Here is a 23,649-nt window from a genome sequence, read left to right as displayed (position 1 = left end):
TGCCCTGCTCTTTGTGGCTGGAACAGAACTACCCCAGGTCTAATCCTGGTCATCGATACGGAAGTATCATAGACAGAGAGGAAGCCTGAAAGTAGATTTTGTAAATACACATTTGGATAGCAACATTTAAAACTTACAAAGTTCTTTTATATTTTCACTATTATCTGTCTTTCATGGCAGCAACCATGTACATATAGGCAGAAACTGTTATCGATGTTTAGATGAAGAAGGTGGGTCTCAGAGAAACTGACTTGCCCAAGGTTATGTGATGAGATACCTTGGCAAAATGAAGGCTGGAGGCTAGTTCTTAGGCCAGGGTGCTTTCTACCACTCCTGGAAGTTCTGTTGACTAATGGAAGAAATGCAGCGGGCCTCAATGGGTCACACCTGTAAATTTAGCATTTGAGAGGCTGAGGCGGGCAGATCATGAGGTCAGGAGATCAAAAGCATCCAGGATAACATGGTGAAACTCTGTCTCTACTAAAAATACAAAAAATTAGCCCGGCATGGTGGCACGTGCCTGTGGTCTCAGGTACTTGGGATACTGAGGCAGAAGAATCACTTGAACCTGGGAGGAGAAGGTTACAGTGAGCCGAGATCATGCCACTGCACTCCAGACTGGGTGACAGAGCAAGAGTCCATCTCAAGAAAAAAAAAGAAGAAAAAAATGCAAAAGAAAGCTGTTAGGACAGCACCATCAGTAGAAATAGAATGTGAGCTACTTAAATAATTCTGAATTTCTCAGTGGTAAAAAAAAATCAGGTGAGCTTCATTTTAATGATATTTAACCCAATATACTAAAAATATTAATTTACTATGTGATAACTATGAAACAATATTGATAAGATATTTTCACATTCATTTTTTCTTACAAGGTGTGTATTTTTGAATTCAGTGTGTATTTTCTACTTAGAGCACATCTGAATTTGGATCTTAAATTTTCATTGGAAGCACTCCATCTGTATGTAGGTTTCATAAAATTTAAAATTAAAAAAAGTAAATTTATATATTCAACTTGGTCTGATCACACTAAAAAGTTTTCCAGTGACTGAATCAAGGGTGAGTTTTTAAAATTTAAATTCACTAAGAATAAATAAAGATGTAAAATTTAGTTTCTCAGTTGCACTAGCTGCATTTCAGGTGGTGGTTTCTGCCTTGAACAGCACAGTCTAACGCATGCCCCAGCAACTGGCAGGCTAATCGGTCCAATATTCCATTATGTCCATACGTTGGCCTATCTCTCAGTCCCGTCTCTTGATGGCCGTGCTGAAACGTGGTCTAGCTCATCCTTACCCTCCATTGCTCTTCTCTTCGGTGGACCTATCTAACTTAGCTCAAGTGGCTATCTCCCTCCTCCCCATATCTACCTGCCTGTACCCATTCCCTGGTACAGGTACCTATGCTAACAGTAGCTCTGTAGCTTTTTGGAAAGGAACAGAGAACAAGTTGGGAGGGAGTGGATTCATAAGAGGATATGATAGCAGTATGTTGTACTGTGATATGACGAATACCTCTTTCCTTCTGAAACATCTTTGCTGTATAAGTGACTCTGGCCATCAGAAAACTTGGCTACCCCTTCTCCTTTTTTTCTTTTCTTTTCTTTTTTTTTTTTTGAGATACAGGCTCTCTGTGTTGCCCAGGCTGGAGTGCAGTGGCACTATCTCAGCCCACTGCAACCTCTGCCTCCCACATTCAAGCGAATCTCAGCCTCCCAAGTAGCTGGGATTACAGGTGTGTGCCAGGCTAATTTTTTTATTTTTAGTGGAGACAAGAGTTTCGCCATATTGGCCAGGCTGGTCTCAAACCCCCGGCCTCAAGTGATCTGCCCATCCTAGCCTACCCTACTTTTTTTTTAATTTTTTTCTTTATTTTTTTTTTTTTTAAAAAAAAACAAGATACATGTGCAGAATGTACAGGTTTGTTACATAGGTATACCTGTGCCATGGCGGTTTGCTGCACCTATTGACCCATTCTTTAAGTTCTCTTCCCTCACCCCCACCCCCCAAGTGGTATGTGTTGTTCCCCTCTCTGTGTCCATGTGTTCTCAGTGTCCAACTCCCACTTATGAGCAAGAACATGCAGCATTTGGTTTTCTGTTCCTGTAGTTTGCTGAGGATGATGGCTTCCAGCTTTATCCATGTCCCTGCAAAGGACATGATCTCATCCCTTTTTATAGCTGCGTAGTATTCCATGTTGTTGTATATGTCTCACATTTTCTTTATCCAATCTATTATTGATGGGCATTTGAGTTGGTTTCATGTTTTTGCTATTGTAAATAGTGCTGCAATAAACATACACGTGCATGTGTCTTTATAGTTAAATGATTTATATTCCTTTGGATATATACCCAGTAATGAGGTTGCTGGGTCAAATAATATTTCTGGTTCTAGGTCCTTAAGGAATCACCACACTGTATTCCACAATGGTTGAACTAATTTATACTCCCACCAACAGTGTAAAAGCATTCCTATTTCTCCACAACCTTGCTAGCATCTATTGTTTCCTGACTTTTTAATAATCACAATTCTGACTGGCAAGAGATGGTATCTCATTGTGGTTTTGATTTGCATTTCTTTGATGATCAGTGATGTTAAGCTTTTTTTCATATGTTCGTTGGCTGCATAAATGTCTTCTTTTGAGAAGTGTCTGTTCATATCCTTTGCCCACTTTTTGATGGGAGTGTTTGTTTTTTTCTTGTAAAGTTGTTTAAGTTCCTTGTAAATTCTGGATGTTAGACCTTTGTCAGATGGGTAGATTGCAACAATTTTCTCCCATTCTGTAGGTTGCTTGTTCACTCTGATGATAGTTTCTTTTGCTGAGCAAAAGTTTTAGTTTAATTAGATCCCATTTGTGAATTTTGGCTTTTGTTGCAATTGCTTTCAGTGTTTGTGTCATAAAGTCTTTCCCCATGCCTATGTCCTGAATGGTATTGTCTAGGTTTTCTTCTAGGGTTTTTATGGTTTTGGGTTTTGAATTTAAGCCTTTAATCCATCTTGAGCTAATTTTTGTAAAAGGTGTAAGGAAGGCCATCCCTGCTTTTAAAATCAAGTTTATCTTGAAGACAAATAGGGCATGATCTGACTTAAAGGTTTTAAGTGTTCTTACAACTAAAAGGTGCTAAATATGCATGTGTTAATTAGGTCAATTTAGCTATACCACAATGCATACATATTTCAAAATATCATTTGTTTATGATAAACCTACAAAATTTTTACCAATTTGAGTTAATACATAATTTTAAGCAAATGTATCTTGGTAGAGTCTGATAATTCTGGTGGGATTTTCATAGTAAGTTGGAATGTGAATTCTCCCAGGAGGAAAAAAAAGTATTTTTCCCAGAGGGAATAAAAAAGTCTTCTTACCTATAAGTATGAATAAAAAATGTACAGCATTCACTGAACTGCATTGGAAGCATAGCTGCCGGGGAAATTTTGGGAATAGCTGAGTAATTATTCATGCCATCTATGCAACAGTACCTATGTTTACCTCTTTCTTTCCTTCACGGGAGCCCTTGGGAGAGACTCTGCTGCCTTTGAGGTTGAGCATCTACCTTGGGGCCTGGTACTGAGGACCTGGGGACTCCATGTAATATTTTTCAAGCACTAAGTGTGTTCAGTCCATCATTTGAAATCCCCTGGTCATTGGTGCCTCATCTCCCTTGATGCAGGCAGAAATGTGTCCTCGTCCCTTGCTTTCCTCATCCTTTGTTCTCCATGGGAGCCAGTGGTGCGGGTTGAGGTAATGAAGATACAAGTCCAGGCTGGTCTATGAAACCCAACCCGTAGTAAATTTGGTTGTTAAACTCATCTTCTTAAGCTCCCTAACTTAAGCTAGTTGATGTTAGCTTCTGTGAATACAACATTGCCAAACAGACATGCAGGAGCCTGCCTGGATCCTTCAAATATTTTATAATTGAAGTTTGCTGTGTGTCATAGCTTTCAAGATTGCCAACTTCCTTAAATGCACATGCAATTATAACTCATGCAAACACTTTTATTAAGAATTAAAAGAATTATTGGGATAAAGTAGCATTTCCCACCAGTCCCAAGGGATGTCCTGCTTAAATAAATGTTCTATCATCAGATAAGCTTGAGACACCATTGTGGCTCCTCCCTTATGAGGGACCCGTCAGATACAGCAGCCAAGAATAGCTCTGTTGCAGGCTGGGTGCAGTGGCTCATGCCTGCAATCCCAGCACTTTGTGAGGCCAAGGTGGGTGGATCACCTGAGGTAAGGAGTTTGAGAACAGCCTGGCCAACAAGATGAAACCCTGTCTCTACTAAAAATATAAAAATCTTCCAGGCCTGGTGGTGGGCATCAGTAATCCCAGCTACTCGGGAGGCTGAGGCAGGAGAATCACTTGAATTTAGGAAGCAGAGGTTGCAGTAACCCGAGATTGCACCACTGCACTCCAGCCTGGGTGACAAAAGTGAAACTCTATCCCCCAAAAAATAAAAAAGAAAAGCCCTAATGCAAGGAAGTTCAAATGGTTTGGTTTACCCAGAGTTAAATAAACTCAGCTGACTTGGGGACATACTTTTTCAGGGAACACTTGTGAACTACTTAAAAACTATTGCTCTCTGGGCCAGGCAGGGTAGCTCAAGCCTGTAATTCCAGCATTTTGAGAGGCCAAGGCGGGCAGATCACCTGAGACCAGGAGTTCAAAACCAGCCTGGTCAACATGGTGAAACCCTGAAACTCGGTCTCTGCTAAAAACACAAAAATTAGTCAGGCATGGTGGTGGGCACCTGTAATCTCAGCTACTTGGGAGGTAGAGGCACAAGAATCGCTTGAACCCGGGAGGCAGAGGTTGCAGTGAGCTGAGTTGGTGCTACTGTACTCCAGCCTGGGTGAGAGAGAAAGACTCCATTTCAAAAAAAAAAAAAAAAAGTTATTGCTCTCTGAACTTATTTGGTACCTGCCAATTTAAAATAATTTACTTCCTGTCTTCATTAAGTTCTTCTTAGGTATAAATTTTTTAGAAAGACATCAAGGCTCAGCAAGTATGTAAGGTCATTTGTGGCATATCCATTTTATGAAAATAATCAGCTTCTGGACTTCAGCCCTTTATTCATGCTTGTCCCAGTAACTGTATATTTTTAATGTTTAACGATTTCATAACCCTTGAAAAGTTAAAAGAAACTGAAGGCGCTTATTTTAGACATCTGAACTTACTGACTATATTTTTGTTGTAGCCATGTGTTTTAACTCCAGAATTTCATACTACAGAGCATTTTTAGATTATGACTCAGTTAAAAACTAAACTGAACTCAACTAAAACTAACTTATATTCATGCATTTAGCCATCAGTTAACTTGATTAATAAATAATTTCTTAAGGGTCTAATAATATATTCCATAGATGAAGGCATTGGGAATATAGAAATGAAAACTACAAAGAATAGTCTTTGCCCTGTGAGTGCTTGCAGTGGAAATAGGAAGGTAAACATTAGGTAAGTCATGGTGGAGAGGAAGTATTAAGATATCTGAGAAAAAATATCCTACCTACTCATCTCCGAGTCTACATCTCTGTAAACTAGGAAGAACGTAAAGAAGATAGAGCCCACACTTCATCCAAACTGACAATATCTTTATTACATAGAAGGGACACATCTCAAATAATTGTTTATTGCATTCCCAACAATAAAATCAATGGCCTAAATGTGAAATGAATTGGAAGTCACAGTCCTAATACACTGTTTTGGCGATTAAGCACATTAGATGGGATTGTTTCAGAAGGCCTAATTATTGTGTCTGCCACACTCATCTGTTTGAGTCATTCCTAACTTTTGGATTGCTGCCTAGACCATTCTGCAATACGGTTTCCGTTGCGTATTCTTTTTTTTTTTTCTTTAATGCATAACTTTTCTCACTATACTCAAGGCTCAAAGCTTTAAACTGTGCTTTTGCAAATTCTAGATAAGAATTCCTTAGTTCATTGAAGCGTTGATTCCATTGAGTTTGCGTAAAAGTTGATATTTCATTTCTGTTTTGCAGGTTCATGATTGAAAAGTGCCTGTGTGAAGTCACTTTTGCTGGAAACTGCAGCCTGGGAGCTTTCTTTGTATTCACATCTCACTATTCTATCAAGTATACTTTACCCTGACCTTATGAGTGGATGAAGATACCTCAGTTGTCTGACTTTGCCAATTGATTAATTTCACAATTTAAAAAGGGGGAAGAAACATCCTGCTAAAATATGAACATCTGAGTGTCTTATTTTCCAATATCATCAGTAGCTGTGAGCGTCAGCATAAATATTCTCCCAAGGAGTGCCATGATATTGATGTCACTTTATTAAAAACAGGTGTATCTGCAAAACAGTCAAGAGACTTGGACGTTGAAAGCCAGAGATGACACTGAGCATGCTTTTATTGCGGCCCGCCGTCTTCAAGTGGGACATATTGATTGATGAGTGACTGCCTGTCCATAAATTCTCTCATCATCCTGTTTCCTGGATTGGACTTCACTAAGCAATTTATCACTCACCTTCAGACTTACATGTGGGAGTTTTCACAACAGTAGTTTTGGAATCATTAGAACTTGGATTGATTTCATCATTTAACAGAAACAAACAGTCCAAATTACTTTATCATCATGGCTTTGAACGTTGCCCCAGTCAGAGATACAAAATGGCTGACATTAGAAGTCTGCAGACAGTTTCAAAGAGGAACATGCTCACGCTCCGATGAAGAATGCAAATTTGCTCATCCCCCCAAAAGTTGTCAGGTTGAAAATGGAAGAGTAATTGCCTGCTTTGATTCCCTAAAGGTAAGAGAATGTGTTTTATGTGTCATTTCGATACCACATTGGACTTGCAAACAGAAGGCTTTTCATTGCACTTTTACAGAAGTTTAAAAATTGCTTTTAGATTCTGTGTTCTTGTTTGTGGCGACTGTTGGGAGATTTTCACTCAGATTTTTTCATATCAGGCATATATAAATTTTTTACATACCCGTGTTTAAATTAAAAATACATGATGATGTATTTCTGGTCTGGCATGACATTCATGTACCCAAGAGTTTTAAATCAAAGTCTGGCTTGTGACAACTGAAGATAAATATTTTATCAACATTTGATCTTCTGGAGGTTATATAAAGGTGAAGAAATTGAATGTGTCACTTTTAAGTGCCAGTTATTCTGACTTAGCTCTTGAAGAGTTTCTTATTCTTATGGCTTTTTTTTTTTCTTGACCGAGTACTTCCTAAAACACTTCTTTGAAAATGTGTCATGGCTATCAGAAATTATTAAGTACACATTCAATACTCAATACTTGAGAATCAACTTCATGTGAGTTATATGACAAGAGAAACTAAAGTGATTCAGATGGCACCCTTGATGAGCTTACTGTCTGGCAGGGAAAATACAGCATATCAGCAAGGATCTACAATGCGAGAATAAAGGGACACATGCCTTGTGGGAGGAATAGATAGCGAAAACATTTCTATGGATTCCATAAAAGAGAGCTGGTTTCCAACAGACTGTTTCAAGAAATGTTTTTGGAGATTCAAAGCATCTGAGTTGTATACTGAGTTGGGTGGAGTTAGGAGGATAGAGAGAATTTAATGAAAGATCTAGAAGTGGCATGAGTGAAGCCATTATGCTGTGGGGTATATGCAGCCCTAACATTATGAATCCCAGATTGTCTAGGGCAGCCCTGCAGGCATAATATTGTTTCCAGTAGCAATACGTAAGGCGCATCAGTTAAAAGAGCTCGTGTTTGCATCTCTGCAAGACTTCAGTAAGTTCACCAAACAGTTAAGAAAATTGTTTATCGATGCTCTTGACATATGATTTGAGAAATTATAGAGCTGTTAGTTTACAAAATAGTGACCTTAGCCCATTCTTGGGTGTTAAAAAGAGACTGAGTTGTCCTTTGGGAGAATTTCATCTTATGTAAAAAATTATCTTTTGTAAGATATAAGTCAAAATTTATAATTTGTATAAGACTTCAAATTATATATTTAAGTATTAATGTATCTTAAAGGGAAAATTTGTCAATACACTCAAAGCAGAAAAATGTATTTCTGGCCCAACAGAAGTCTTTTAAGGGTGAAATTTTGACAAATTAGATCTGTTATCTACATCAATACCTACTCCTGTTTTATTCCTTTTTATCATAAAAGGTTTATTAGAGTAGACTTTAAAACGATGAATTGTTTTGCCTAAAATGGAAATGAATAGATGGATAAATCACAATTCATATAAACTATAACATTACAAGCATGGTTATACATTAGTATTTATTTTGCCTTTAGTCAAAAAAGTAAACCAAATCTGTATTTGCCTCTATGATTGTCAGCAATAGAAACATTCACTATGAAAAAGCAGGGTAGTCTGGGCACAATGGCTCACACCTGTAATCCCAGTATTTTTGGGAGGCAAAGGTGGGTGGATCACAAGGTCAGGAGTTCAAGACCACTCTGGCCGGCATGGTGAAACCCCATCTCTACTAAAAATGCAAAAAATTAACCGGGCATGGTGGTGTGCACCCGTAATCCCAGCTACTCAGAAGGCTGAGGCAGGAGAATCACTTGAACCCAGGAGGCAGAGTTTGTAGTGAGCTGAGATCATGCCACTGCACACACCAGCCTGGGTGATAGAGCAAGACTCTGTCTCAAAAAAAAAATAAAAATAAATAAATAAATAAAAATAAATAAAAAGGCAGCGTAGATTTAAAACTAGATCATAAAAGCTTCAAGATATGAAAACAGGTCAGTGATGATAAATTAATTTTTCAGGTCATCCCCAATTTTTCCATCTTATTAATCCAAGCCTTCTCCAATTGGATATTTAATATTAAACATCACAATTTTTGCCAGTTTTTTTTTAAACCCTGGCAAATTAGAGAAATATGGGGAAAATAATTCCTGACCTATTAAGGCCAAGTATTTCATGACTATCAACTGGGCAACAATGCCTAGATCCTTGTAATTCATCCCATCGCTGTGGATTCACTAGGACCACAATTGTTTGAGGAATCTAGCCCCCAGAATAAAGGATCACGAGCCATTTGTTCAGAATAAAAACATGAGCCAAGTTGTGAGAATGTTGAACACCATTCGAGTAGAAAGGGGCTTTAAAAATCATTTTCAGAAGTGCCTGCTGGAGGCTTTTTGAGGTGTTGAAGCATGGTTATATAGAGCCTCAAGTTATCAGTTCCCTTTCAGAATTGTAAAATTTCAGATTATTTAATTTGAGTGCAGCATTATACGTTTTTAAAATTGTCCAACTGAAAAGAATGTGAAAACAGCCCACAGGCAGAGGAGTAAGACAGACCTGAGTTTAAATACCTGCTCAACCACTTGGGTGTGTCATTTATGACTTCTTGACTTGGTTTCCTCATCAGTAAAAGTAGGATGTTCAGCAGAGAAACTGGCTGAAGTAAACATGGTCTGTAGCAACTCGCTGGCAGATTCACCTTGCAAGGTCCGTGAGGACTGCAAGCCCTTTCCACGCAACAGACCAGTTAGAAAAGCACTCAAAAAGTAGTAGCTAAAAAGAAAAATAATGACAATGAGAATTATGAAGCTGTTTATTTCATAATAGATTTAAAAAAGACAATGTTACTCAGTGTGCAACAGAGAGAACCAGTGTGCAATAGAGAGAACCAGCAAGGGCTTTGAAGACAGATGGACCAGGGCTTGACTAAGCCTGGCTGGGACCCAGGCAAGCTACATCACTTGGGACGAGTGCTTTACCTCGTTGGCTTCAGTTTCCTCCTATATAAAATCAATACAATAATTCCCACTTTACAAGGTTACTTCAAAGACTACCTGACCCATGGCATCCCACATGCTCAGCCCAGGGCTGAACAAGTTAGGACCTGGCAATATTAGTTTCTTTCCCTTTGTAATAAAGTATCCCAGGATAGCCACTGATTTTGATGACTAGCTTTAAAGGCAAGATTTTATGTCCAACTCTTAACAAGTTCAAACTTTTAAGAATCAGCTGTGTGAATTAGAGTACCTCAATTATACAAATTAGTCATGACATGGAAAAAGATTTGGGGGGCACAATATTTTTATTATTTATTATAAGATATTTTCTGCAAACACTGTGGAGTATTTATTTGTATTTATAACTGTGAAAAGAATCTGTGTTGGCCTGTTGGTATGAAGACAAGTCAATGTGAGTCTTTTTTTTTTATTGTTGTTATATGTTATTTACAAATATGAGTAAACTTTTCCATAAGTATGTACTAAATTTGTTGGTGGAAAGTGATTTGCTGAGCTCTTTGGAATGAAAAGTATACATATATAAATGCATTTATAAAAGACGTTTTGGAAAATATATTACAGTTCTTACTGTGAAATTTGTGCATTATTCACATACCTTATTGCATTTTATGTAAAACACTGAGCATGCAAGCAACATGATTTTTTTTTGGAAGTTTCAGTGTTATTATGAACAGTAGACATTGTCTAACAATTTTTCTGGAAGGCCAGGTTACATTCCGGAAAGCTGTGTTCCACGAGTTAGGTTAACTTGACAAAATACAAACTATTTCATGAGCAATTATCTCCCTTGGAGCAGAGGCCTTGACCATGTTAACTGTACCTCTGATGTTTCTACAATCCATGAAATGCTTTTCCTCACAGCTAAAATGTTTGAGATTTTTCTTTTCAGATTCTTTTTCATGTAATTGATAGGAATTCATCTGAACCATTTGGCAAATTGAACATCAGGAAGGGAGCGCATAAATTAACTTTAATGCTTATTAAGACTAAAAGTGTCAGTATTTACCACTTTCATGAAGTATTTATTTGCTTAAACATTTGAATTCACACTCAGCTTTTAAAAAAAGACACAATTTTAAAAATAGGATTGCTAATTTTGGTTAAAAACAGAGTATTGGGGAAAATTGTTCAGACAGTTTTTAGAAATTTAGACATAATCTTTTGTAATAAAAATTCATTTCAAGTACAATGAGATTCTTTTTAGCACCTGCATCAGATGATGTCACTCCTCTGTTCCAGTGGCTTCTCACTGCACTCAGAGTAAAGAGCAACACTGCAAAGGCTGCCTAGGCCCTAGGAGATCCGCTTCCCGCTCCCGCCACCTGACTTCCTTTCCACAGCCACCACTCCCTCCAGCTCACTCCAGACAGGCATCTTTGCTCTCCCCTGAATATGCCAAGCAGGCTGTGCCTTAGGGCATCTGCACTTGCTTTTTCCTCTGCTTGGAATACTCTTGCCTCAGCCACACAAACAGCATGTTTCCTCGTTTCCTTGGGGTTTCTGATTAAAAATGCCAACTTGTGAATGAAGCCCTTCTGCCAAACTTATTTCAAACAGTAATTCCGCCATTGCTGGGATCCCATCGCCTTCTCACGTGTCTTTATTGCTCCCCCTAACACCAGCGTTTGATATGAGAGAAGCTTATTTGTTTATTGGTTTATTATCTGTCTCCCTCCTCCACTCTGCTAGAACATAAGCTCTATGTGGATGGGGACCGTGTCTGTTGTGATCACTCTTGTATTCCTGGAATCTAGAACACTGTCTCATACGTAAGAGATGCTCAATAAATATGTGTTGAATTGCATGTTCTGCATGTTCATTAGGAAAGTTTTTGAGCTTCTCAGGGCTGCTGGATGTGATTGTACAGGGGTGTACTGCATTCTAGGGGTGCCTTTCTCACCGCAGTCTCTGTAATAGACACCCCCTGGAGTGGTGCAGTGGACAACCTGTACAGCCATGTGCTGTTGCTCTGGTGTTAGAATTCCAGTGGATTTCAAAATCAGGGAGCTCTGTGTAGGAATTTCGAGGTGCAGGTGTGACTCTGGAAGTATAATGCAACATTGACAAATTGTCAAGTAAATCATTTTCTTTTCTCTTCAGGGTAATTCAAGCTGCATATGATGCAGAAACTACTTTTTTCCTACTCTCCTAGTCTGTGTAAATCTCAAAGATGTCAAGTGGAAGTTGCTCATTTACCTATGAGATGCTGTCTATAAGTTAGCTGACGGCAATATGTAATTTATGTGGACTTTAAGTTCATGTTCTTAAATTGCTGCTGGGCTCCTAAATAGAAGCAAATTCTTTGCAGAAATTGTTTGAGTATTTTCTAAATTGTACTGTTAATTTTGGCCTGATTTGCAAATATAATCTCAGACAAATTTTTTATTATCAGTAGTAATCATTGTAGTCACATAGAGCCTACTATATGCCAGGTACTTTGCACGCATTATCTATTCTAGTAACTCTGTCAGGTAAATATCACTAAATCACCCTTATAGATGTGGATACAGGTTCAAAAATTTAAGTAACTCACTTGTGACTACCAAACTCATGAATGGTGGAGGAAGGGCTTGACTCCGGGTAAGTATGTTTCCCAGCCAGCACTATCCATTCCCTCCTCCTAACTGCTCTTACTGAATAAATCATTGATGTGGTTAATTTCAAAATTCTTAATAGCTTAATAATATTCGTGTTTAGCAAGGTTAGTATGTTGTAGTCCAAAAAAAAAAAAGTTCTAGGCCAAGTGCAGTGCCTCATGCTTGTAGTTCCAGCACTTTGGGAGGCGAAGGCAAGAGGACTCGTTGAGCCCAGGAGGTCAAGACCAGCGTGGACAACATAGTGAGAACTCATCTCTACAAATAAATTTAAAAATTAGCCAGTTCTGGTGGCATGCACTTGTGAACCCAACTACTTGGGAGGCTGAAGCAGGAGGATTATTTGAGCCCAGGAGTTTGAGGTTGTAGTGAGCCGTGATTGCGCCACTGTACTCCGGCCTGGGAGACACAGCAAGACTTCATCTCAAAAAAATCAAAAACCATTCTAAAATAGAATCCCCCAGGAGTAAACATGTTTAGATAGCAGAAATTTAAATCTTCCAAAGACAGAGACACTACAAGAGAAAGTAGGGCATATGTTGTATTTGTTTCTGTTTGTGTCTGCATATAAATATTATACCATCACCTACTAAGTCTCTGTAACAAAAATGGTTCTTGTCCAAGGCGTTGTTGGTGTATGTGTGCCTATGTGATTCTGAAACGTGTAAGTCAGTTTTATAGTATAGCAGAGTATAGGCAGGTTCATGCTTAAAGATTCCTGGACCCACCAATTGTTTCCTGAAAACAAGTCCATCTTCCTTTCATCTGGCTTCAGCTGTTCTGGGATATCAACCACTTTCCCTGTGCACCCTCTCTGGATACTTTTCAGACTTCCACATCATAGTTTACTACTGGAAATCCACGCCCAGTGGAAGCCCATAGGCTTCTGAAAGATGTGATTGTGTCTTACTTATTTTTGTGCCCCAGCACCTAGCATGACATCTGGCACAGAGCAGAAGTGCAGTCATCCCCAGAGAATGCATTCATGAACAAAGAAACCCTCACAATTTTTCCAAATGGACTTAGTGCTGCTCCATCAGTGATCTCCAGACCAAAACCTTCCTTTCAGGTTGTTCGCCCTTTCCTTTAACATCTCCGTTTCATTTTGCAGGTTTAGTCATTCGAGGAGAATTCTCTCCTGCTGCTTTTTGCTTGTGCTGTTTTCCTAGTTCTTTCACCATGCTCACCTCCCTTCCTACGTTCCCCCTAATGCCACCTCCTTCTCCCTTTGCTCCCTAAGTGTGGAGGCTCCCCAAGACTCAGGATTAGCCTTTCCTAGTGCATGTTCAGTCATCAGCTCTGAAAGCTTATTTGCTTTCATGCATTTAGTTCCCACCTCTGTGGCAATGAATCCCAAATCTGGGTGTGTGCCCTCACTTGCCACCACCATGGCTCCAGCTACCTACTGAACATCCCCACCTGAATGGCCCATTGTCACCTCCAGTGCCTAAGTCCAGACTCCTGCCCTCCTATTAGAATCCACTCCCACCCCCGAGTGCCTTGTTCCTAGGTACCAAACCTGACCACCATGGCCCAAGCTCCTAGTCCTTTCTTTTTTGTTGTTTTTCAGGTTTAGGGAAGAATTAATTAATTAATTTTGATTAATTAAGAATTAATCAAAACTAAGAAATCTACCCAGAGAAGTATCCATACTCACAGCCTATTACAGTCTCACAATCTAAAGGGTTTCATGTTTGCTTCTAAAAATTATAGATCGCAAGTTAAGAAATCTTCATCTTAAGAGAAGTCTGAAACATTTAAGAAGCTCTGATGATCATTAAAGAAACCTTTGGGTTAGTTTACAAATTTGCCCAGAGCCAAGATTAACATCAACCAAATTTCTCCCAATACCAAGATATTCTCTGCTAAGGAAGGAGAAGCATGTAGTTTTCAGGATAAAAGCAGAACCATGACTCCCTAAGAGCAGGTGGAATCGGTTTCAGTGCCTTGAGTGAGCAAAGGAATGAGGATTTTCAGGGCATCAGGCACCTCCAAATGTCTCACTGAGGAATGGCACATATGCGCCATAGAGAAAGCCCTTTTCCTGGAGAGAGAAAGCCACTTTCCTAGAGACAGCTTCCTCCAGCTAGATGCCTACATTCCAGCCCAGTTTACAGTTGAGGGTTAGACAAGATCGTCTCTGCATCAGTTTCCCAAGGCTGTCGTAACAAAGTACCACACCCTGTGTGCTTTAAAACACCCGAAATATGTTCTTTCTCAGATCTGGAGGTTAGAAGTCCAAGTGGTAGTAGGGGCCATGCTCCCTCTGAAGTCTCTGGGGTTGGGGTAGTTGGGGGAAAGGGGTGGAAACCAGTTCTTGCCTCTTCCAGCTTTGGTAGCACTATGTGTTCCTTGGCTCATGGCAGCATCACTCCAATCTCTACCTCCCTCTTCAGATGGCCATCTTCCTGTGTGTCTCCCTTTACATCATTTTCCTGGCGTTTGAGTCTGTGACCGAATTTCTCCTTCTTATAAGGACACCAATTACATTGGGTTAAGGGTCCACCCTTCTTCAGTATGACCTCATCTTAAATTACATGTGCAACTACCCTATTTTCAAATAAAGTCACATTCAGAGGAACTGGGAGTGAGGACACAATTCAACACGTTAAAATAATATATACACCTAGAAAATATCAGAAATCTAGCACTGTAGTCTAATTCAATTCTGATTATTGGATTTGGCAAGAGAGAGGAGGTTTGCAAAACTCCAGAGGGTCTTTGGTACTGAATCGAGAAAGAATGACGACAAACTGGCATTCCATGATTACATTCTTTGGTTAAAACGTGTAAAAATAATTCATGGAGAAAAATAGCAAAACTTATTTTCACCTACAAATGAATGGCGTACAATATCGATTTTTATTTTAATTGCATTTTTAATAGTTAGGTTTGTTTATTACTCATTTTGCCTTGGGCACTGATGCTAACTTTTGTTAGTCTGTGTATCAGTTCTTATGAAACCATTTCTTATTAAGGTTTAAGGAGAAAGAAATATTTATCATGTTACAGGATTTAATATTCTTACTGAAAGTGAAAATAGCATTTTGTCAAACCTTTTCAGTCAAACTTTTGTTTTTATTTTAGGATTACAGATGACACAATAGGAAGCAAATATTTAAAATAAAAAGCCCTGGCCTGGAAATCAGCATCTGAACCCTGGCTTTGTCGCATGTAGCTTTATGTCATTTCACCTTCCTGGGATCCAGATGTCTCACCAGTAAATATTCTTTAGTTCACTCATTCATTCATTTATTCATTCATTCTTTCTTTCATTAACTAAACAAAAGGGGACAAAATACAAAGGAACCAGGAAAGTGATACGAACAAATGACTCAGCTCTCAGTGTTGGGGAGACTCAGGAATTGCTGGAGACAGCAGAAAATTAACTGAGGAGCTCATGACCCTTTTAAAGACAGCAGCTGCCACTCAGCAATAGACAGCTGTTGCCTGCCTTGTGATAATCTGAATGACAGTTAAACAGAAATAGAGATTCAAATTTTGATGTGATGTTTCCCAATTTCTGAATCTTGGCAATCAATTAAAATATTTTTAAGCCTTGGAATCCAAATAAAACACATCTACAGGATGGATTCAGCCAGTAGACTGCCATAGTTAACCTCTGAAATAAATAAATATTGATCAGGTGCGCCTAAACATTGGGAATATAACAGCCTTGCTTCTTCCATCAACAGAGATCATTGAGGGCATAGTGAATTTATCAACTGCTCTTAATCATCCTTGAAAGTCTTTATTCACACTGATTTGGTGATTCATTTTCATCTGATTTTCCCCTCACCTCATTGGCCCCTCCTCTGTCTCCCTTCCTGAATCTTCTTCCTTCTGACCTCTAAATACTGGACTCTCTTTAGACTCAGTCCTTGAACATCTTCCCTACACATCCACGGTGGCAGCTTACTCTTCTTAAAACTCATCAAATATCTTGCCTTAAAGCCTTTGTACTTGCTAAAGCAGCCACCAGACCAGTTGAACTGTCAGATGACTCTATCCAATCCAAAGACCTTAAACATTTCTAAATGCTGAATATTTCTTAATTTTTATCTCAGCCCTGATTTCTCTCTTTAACTCTAGTCTTATGTATTCAACTGTCTACCTGACATATCTACTTGGATATTTATTTAAATGACACCTCAAATTTAATATGTCCACTAACAACTTTTTAATTCCCCACTCAACCTAGTGTTCCCATTGGACCTATTCTCAGTAGATGGTACCATTCCTTGAGTGGATCAGATCAAATACCTTCAAACCTGCCTTCATTCTCCTCGTCGTTGCCATATCCAATCCATTATAAGTCCTATTCCATCTGTCTTCAAAATACATCCTAAACTATAGCACTTTTCATCACTTCTATCGTGACCGCCCTGGTCCAAATCACCATCATGTCTCCTATGGACTATTATAGTAGCCTGGTAGCTCTCACTTCTCTACTCCAACACACAGTGATCCTTTTGAAACCTAAGTCACAGCATGCCAGTCTCTTGCTCAAAACATTTCAGTAGTTGCCATTTCATTTATGAAATTCAAAGTCCCTTAAGGCCCTGTGTGGTGTGGCACCTGCTGCATTTCTGGCCCCACAGATTAGCCACCTGGCCCTCTTCCTCCACCACCCCCCACTGTGCTCCAGCCACACTGGCCTTTTTATTCTTCAGGGCCTTGGCATTGGCTGTTCCCTCTATCTGGAATGCTCTTCTCCCAGGGAACTGCAAGTCTCAGTTCTTCATGTTAGTCTGGTCTTGGCTTAAATGTCACATTTGCTCACAAAAGCACGCCTGGAATTACCTTTACGTGATGCTAACTACCGCGTCTCTCCACTTTCTATTTCCTCCACTGAATGTGAGGCTGGGAGGCAGGAACCGCATTATTGTATCCCTGTGCCTGACAGCTACTGGCTGCACATCCATATTTGCTAGTGAAGAAATGTATCCTTACATCCTAGAATCTAAATTTTCAGAATCTAACTTCTCCAGTAAAAGTCAAATGTCTTTTCCGGCTGCCTATTACTCAGTTTTTCCCATTACTGTACAGACAGAAAAACATCGGTGCTAAAGGCTTTGTACAAAGAAGGCTCTTTGGTTTATAAGTCAAAAGGTGTTGCAGGCTCACTCATGTTTACAGCTGTCCTGAAAGCAGGTCACATGGAGACTTGCTCATGAGTGTCGGCTAGAGCTATTAAAATTCATGGATTGGCTTGTCGGGCAACTTCGCTGTTCCCAAAAACTTGGCCCGAGACTGATGCTGGGGTTTGATAAAACTTGCACTAGCCTGTTCTGAAATAAGGACACTGAAATACGTTTTTCTCATTAAGGTAGATTCATTCAATTTAAAGGCTGTGTTTTTAAATGGACATATATTGTGGGGTACATAGTGATGTTTTGATGCATATAGTGATCAGATCAGGGTACTTAGCATATCCAAATATTCACCATTTCTTTCTATTGGGATATTCACTATTCCAGCTATTTGAAACCATAATTTATATATTTTTGTTAACTCATCCTACAATGATATAGAACACTAGAACTTAGTCCCTTGATCTAGCTGTAATTTTCTACAAAAGGTTGTTTTCTGTTCCAAGGTTATTTGCTTCTTATTCTTGTGATTATTATGGGTTTTGTTTTGTTTTGTTTTTGATTCGGAGTTTTGCTCTTGTCACCCAGGCTGAAGTGCCATGGCATGGTCTCAGCTCACTGCAACCTCTGCCTCCCAGGTTCAAGCGATTTTCCTGCCTCAGCCTCCTGAGTAACTGGGATTACAGCCTCCCGCCACCAGGCCCAGCTATTTTTTTATATTTTCTTTTTTTTAGTAGAGACGGTGTTTCACCATGTTGGCCAGGCTGGTCTCGAACTCCTGACCTCAGGTGATCCACCTACCTTGGCCTCCCAAAGTGCTGGAATTACAGGCGTAAGCCACCTTGCCTGGCCTATGTTCATTTCTTGCATAAAATGATTGTCTTAGTAGGTGAGTCTTCTTGTTGTTTTTCCATAATGCCTTTACTTGGCAAAAAGAAAAAATAAATGGGCAACTCTATGTCAGATTCCCACTCTTTTTATTAAATATTACTGCTCTATAAAATTCAAAGGCGGGGATCTATCTGTCCATACTACTTGGACTGAAATCAGTAGCAGCAGACTCACTCATTTGAGTCATGCACACTGGAAGAGTTTGTCTTAAGAAAGTCACCGCGAAATCCACGTACTACTTGAGAGGACCCAAGAAGTTCCTCTAGCCTTTTTCTGTTAGCAAATGAGGACAGCTTGATACATCAAATAAGCTAATATCCATTTGAGAATGGGGAGGACAGAGCCCAGCCAGAAACCTCGAGACCTAGAATGGCTTTGTTTCAGTGCACAGGATCAAGTCCCCAAGAAGCCGAGAGAAGCTGGCAGAAAATGCCAAGGTCTAAACCAAGGCCAGGGGGCACGCTGCTGAAGCTGGGGAGACCAGGTTTGTTCTGCAGGAGCTAAACCAATGATGAACTTCACCTATTTTACAACTTTTCCATTAACTGACCCTGCTAATACTAAATAGCACATTCTTTCCACTTGGTTTGATTCAATTTCCTCTGGCTCGAAGATTATAGTCCAGTGTATATTAGTCTTTCTCAGCACCATCATGACCAAGAAGAATAAAGCTGATACTCCTAGGACAAATCCTCCTCTGAGCACAGACCTTTGGGATTCGGGGAATGAGTAGATATTGACATATTTATTTGTGATCAAACTTACCTAAGCCTGCCTGACCAAACGGCATTTTGGAGCTATGACTGATGAAGCCATTTTCCTATGCCTGAGGTTGTACCCACACAATATTAAGCCCCATGGAACATGATCTATTGCCAGGGGAAAGAGAAAAAGAAAATGACTTAGAGGCCTTAACCTAGTTAAAGCAAAACAGAATGGCTAGATTCAACTTTAGGGATGTTTCTATTTCATTTAGATTATCATCATCTTAATGGAGCATTTCTTATTCTTAAAAATATATATAATGTGTCTAATTTTTTACTGAATAGTGATGTGGGTGCTTAGGTACATTCGTAATCAATCTTAATATAAAGTAGAATAGAATACTTGGAGGCTTTTAAAAAGTGACCATCTGGTCTACATCTCAAATCTCATTCGGAGGAATATTTCAAGTGCTCCCAGCTCTTAGTAAAATCATTAATAATGACACTAAAATCATCATTTGCATACCTGCCATGAAACTAGGCACTGACCCAGATGCTTGGGATCTAAAATTAATCAGTAGCAGCCCTCACTGGAGGCATTCAAATCACACGGCCTCTCCTCCATTCCTGCTAACTTTCGGTTGTTAACAGGAGCTGGGATATCTGAAAAATATCTTACTGAAGAATTCGAGGGGGTCCAGAATCTTCTGAGTGGTATATAAAGTCAAGGAGAAAGACATTTCACTTTCTAGAGAACTTTAAATATCTTTATTCATTTATTTATTCTACAAATAATTGTTGAGCCACTCTTAAGTGTCAAGCACTATGTTTGGTGACCAAAGAAGAGGTGGGAAGCTTGCTTTCATGGACCTTGCAGTCTAATGGGGGAATCAGCCACATTCCAACACAGTGGTAAAGTAAATTAAAATGGAGACGACCAGGCCTAAAGAAACTGAGAGGAGACATAGCCAGCGAGACCCCAGAGGTGACCTTAACCTTGCTTGATTTGCAAACATAAGCAAAACTTAGCTTGAGCAATTTCTTGTAACTGCCTATATTAAAGAATACAACTTAACCTCCAACCAATCAGAAGTAACAAATAAATATGTCATTATATAACCAGGGGATTTCCAGCAGGATAGAAAAAATAAGGCAACTGTATAATGTTTTCTTTGCAGTCAAATATTTTCTTTGCATTACTTCCATGTTTATCCTATAAAAGCCTCCCCCTTGCAGTCCCTCGTGGAGCTCCCAAACCACTTTTGGGTTGGAGCTACCCAATTCTTGAATCACTGTTTGCTCAAATAAGCTCATTGAAATTTTATTATGCCTCAGTTTGCTCTTTAGCAAAAGTAAACAAACTAATACAATAATCAAAATTTCTGAAAATTGTGTAATTTATTTATGAAATTTGGAGCGCCCCAGTATGACAGGCAGTGGGCACAGCACTGGAAAAAACAGCATGTACTAAAAGCAGACAAGTTTCTTGACCTGGCGAGATTTTCATTCTAGTGGGAAGTGACACACACACAAAAAATCAATAGACCCAACCCTCCTTTCCCACCCAACAATTATTTATTTACGGACTATGAGAAGTACTAGAAAGGAAATGGAGCAAGGTACTCTGATAGAAAACATTGTGATGGGGAAGACTTTTTACAGAAAGGGTGGCTTGTGATGTGTTCTCCAAGGAGCTACTTTCTGAGCTGAGACCTGAAGGAGAAGCGAGAAAGGCTTCCCAGACACAGGGGAAAAAGCTCTAAGCTTGGAGATGAAAGTGCTTTGCCAATTCCTGGAAACAAGAGGCCTGACATCATGAGTAAGAGAGAAGCTGTGTAGGTGTTCAATGTTACGCTCAGCACTAAGATTTGAGCACAGGGATGACAGGCTCTGATCTGTCTTATGGGAAGGCCAGTCAGCACGGAGGAGGAATGGCAGGAGGAGGCAGGGCCAGGTGTTCTGTTCCAAAGCCTCTGCATAACTCATGTTACTGACAATGCTGCCCAGCTAGGGTGGAGGGGGCAGAGGTAGGGAGAAGTGTGGATTTACAATATGTTTTGAGGTAGAATTATTAATATTGGAAAAGATGATACGTCACAACAGGTTATTAAAAGGATCAAGTAATACACATCCCATCTCCATCCGCTCTTCACCTTTGTGGCATCAAGAGTGATTCCTTGGGCCAGGTGCAGTGGCTCACACCTGTAATCCCAGCACTTTGGGAAGCCGAGGCAGGTGGATCACTTGAGGTCAGGAGTTCAAAGCCAGCCTGGCCAACCTGGTGAAACTCCATCTCTACTAAAAATACACAAATTAGCTGGGCATGATGGCACACACCTGTAATCCCAGCTACTCAGGAGGCTGAAGCAAGAGAAATCGCTTGAACCCGGGAGGTGGAGGTTGCAGTGAGCTGAGGAGCTGAGATCATGCCATTCACTCCAGCCTGGGTAAGAGAGCAAGACACTGTCTCAAAAAAAAAAAAAAGAGTGATTGCTCGCAGAGGGAATAAACGACCCTTTCCTCCTACGAGGGCACATCTCTCCTGGCCCCATTTGCACTGCTGGTCATTTTACCCTTCATGTTCTCTAAGGCCATTCTTGCCGTAGTCACTCGGGAGCTGGGTGTAAGCCAAGCTTGGGGAGAACTTGGTTTATTATCTGAGCTGACTTACCTTGGACTGCTTCTATAGAAAATCCTACTAAACGTATCCTGTGTAATTGAAGCTCCTGTCACTTGTAGACTTCCCTTGGTTCCTCTTGAGATTGGCTTCAGTCTCCTTAATTTTTTCTTTGCCATTTTAAACAGAAAGTTCTATTTGATCATTTGTTTTCTAGAATTATTTTTTATTTCCAATTTCAATTCTAAATAAAAACCTAGCTCATTTTTACATGAAGTGTAAGCCCACTTCTGTAATTAAATTGAAGAAAGTGTGGTCAAGATCTAAATTCCTCTCTCGGTGAGCCCCAGGTCCCCCCGAAATTTCTGAAAACCTCACTTGAAGTAACAGTTACTTCTTGATACGTACTATAATTTCTTCTTTATTTTCCTATAGGATTTCTTCTCATTAAGTTCATCTCAATTTACATTTTTCTCAGGGAATTATTTATTTCACCAAGATTTTCAATTTTATCATTTAAAATTCTTTGACTTTAAGTCAGTCTTCTCCCTATGACTATGTAGATAATTTATAACTTATTTGTTCTCCTTTTATTTTTTTAAATTAAATTTGCCAGAGTGTGGTGTGTCTGTTTTATTTGAAGAACCTGTGCTTGGACTTAACTACCAATTCTACAAAGGATAAATTATTTTATCTCATCGTCATTATTGTTATTTTTACTTTTATGTTTAATATTTCCTTTCTCCAGCTTTCTTTTTAATTGTTTTGTCTTTTTGCCCCTAATTTCTGAGTAGAATATATAGTTCTGTTCTCATAACACTTTTTTCAGTAAAGTATTTAGGGCTGTAAATCTACTACAAAAAAAAAAAAAAAACGGTTTTGACTGTAGCTTATAGATTTTTGTTAAATAATATTCTCACTTTTGTTACTTTCTAGCTCACTTGACTGACTCAGTCATTATTTATGCAACCAATTCTAAAATATCCAAGTAATCCGGGTTTTCTTTTTCCTTTGAAATTCTACTAGTAGCTTGTAGTAGTGTTTTATTATTAAGATAATAAGGTGCAGTTTTACTTTAGAAATGCACTGAAGTATTTTTTGGTCCAGATTATGATCAATGTTTGTACCTGGTACACGACATCTGAGAAGATGCATTTCCTGCTCTTAAGGTACAAGGTTATATCAATGTGCAGATATTTATCCAAACATTAAATAATTCAAGTGCTTTATGTCTCTAATTATTTCTTTTTGTCCCCTTGACCTGCCAGAGAGTTATGGTGATGCAAGAAATTTTAATACTCCTCACATGTTTCCTTGTATTTCATGGAAAGATACTGTGTTATTCTGAGCTTAGTGTTTCCTGAGTCTCAGCTTTTTTATGGCTCTGTCTTGTATCAATATGTAATTAACCTTTTTTCAATGTATTCTTTATTTTTGCTTTTGTTTAATATTTTTTGTTTCCGTAGGTTTTTGGGGAACAGATGGTATCTGGTTACATTAGTAAGTTCTTTAGTGGTGATTTGTGAGATTTTGGTGCACCCATCACCCTAGCAGAATACACTGAACCCCATTTGTAGTCTCTTTTCCCTCGCCCTCTTCCCATCCTTTCCCCGAGTCCTCAGTTTTCTTCAACTTATTCTTTAACATGGGTATACCACTCCTGCTCTTTTTCTTCATGCTATCTTGTTTCATTCTTTTATTTTCAACTTTCTTCTACCTTTTCGTCTCATGTAAGCTTCAATTCATTGAATTTGATTTTTATTTTGAATTAATATTGAAATCTTGTGTTTCTCTGGCATGTGTATCATTTCTAGCTTAAGCTCCTGTATCTATCTTCCTTTAATTTCTCTTTTCTCACACTGGCTCTAAAACCCCTCACCAATTGACCAATGACTCTGTGTTCAATATTGTGCCATGCTCCTTGCAAGACACATGGAAACGTAGCACTCAGTTCTTGTTCTTAGGGATTTTATAAACTAACTAGGAGATAAATAGTCATGCAAAATTTACA

At 39.1% G+C, this 23,649-nt stretch overlaps 1 protein-coding gene across 14 annotated transcripts in view; it reads left to right on the top strand.

The window, feature by feature from the left end:
• The window catches only part of MBNL2 (muscleblind like splicing regulator 2), a 173,404-nt gene that overhangs the window by 47,217 nt on the left and 102,538 nt on the right, over positions 1 to 23,649 (top strand). For 8 of the 14 annotated variants that reach the window (XM_012458632.2, XM_012458633.2, XM_012458630.2 and 5 more), the window contains exon 2: positions 5,997 to 6,770. In XM_012458632.2, the coding sequence (XP_012314055.1) occupies positions 6,597 to 6,770 (174 nt within the window). In that variant the 5' untranslated portion in view covers positions 5,997 to 6,596. Of the gene's footprint in view, positions 1 to 5,993; positions 6,771 to 23,649 lie in introns of those variants that run through there. The other 6 variants (XM_064362226.1, XM_064362227.1, XM_064362223.1 and 3 more) reach the window with 1 other exon arrangement.

Source organism: Aotus nancymaae, unplaced genomic scaffold (genome assembly GCF_030222135.1).
Source record: "Aotus nancymaae isolate 86718 unplaced genomic scaffold, 86718_ANA_hifiasm-v0.15.2.pri h1tg000048l, whole genome shotgun sequence".
Classification (NCBI taxonomy): Eukaryota; Metazoa; Chordata; class Mammalia; order Primates; family Aotidae; genus Aotus; species Aotus nancymaae.
Note: the sequence above shows the minus strand (reverse complement) of the source record. Positions and strands in the feature narration are given on the sequence as shown.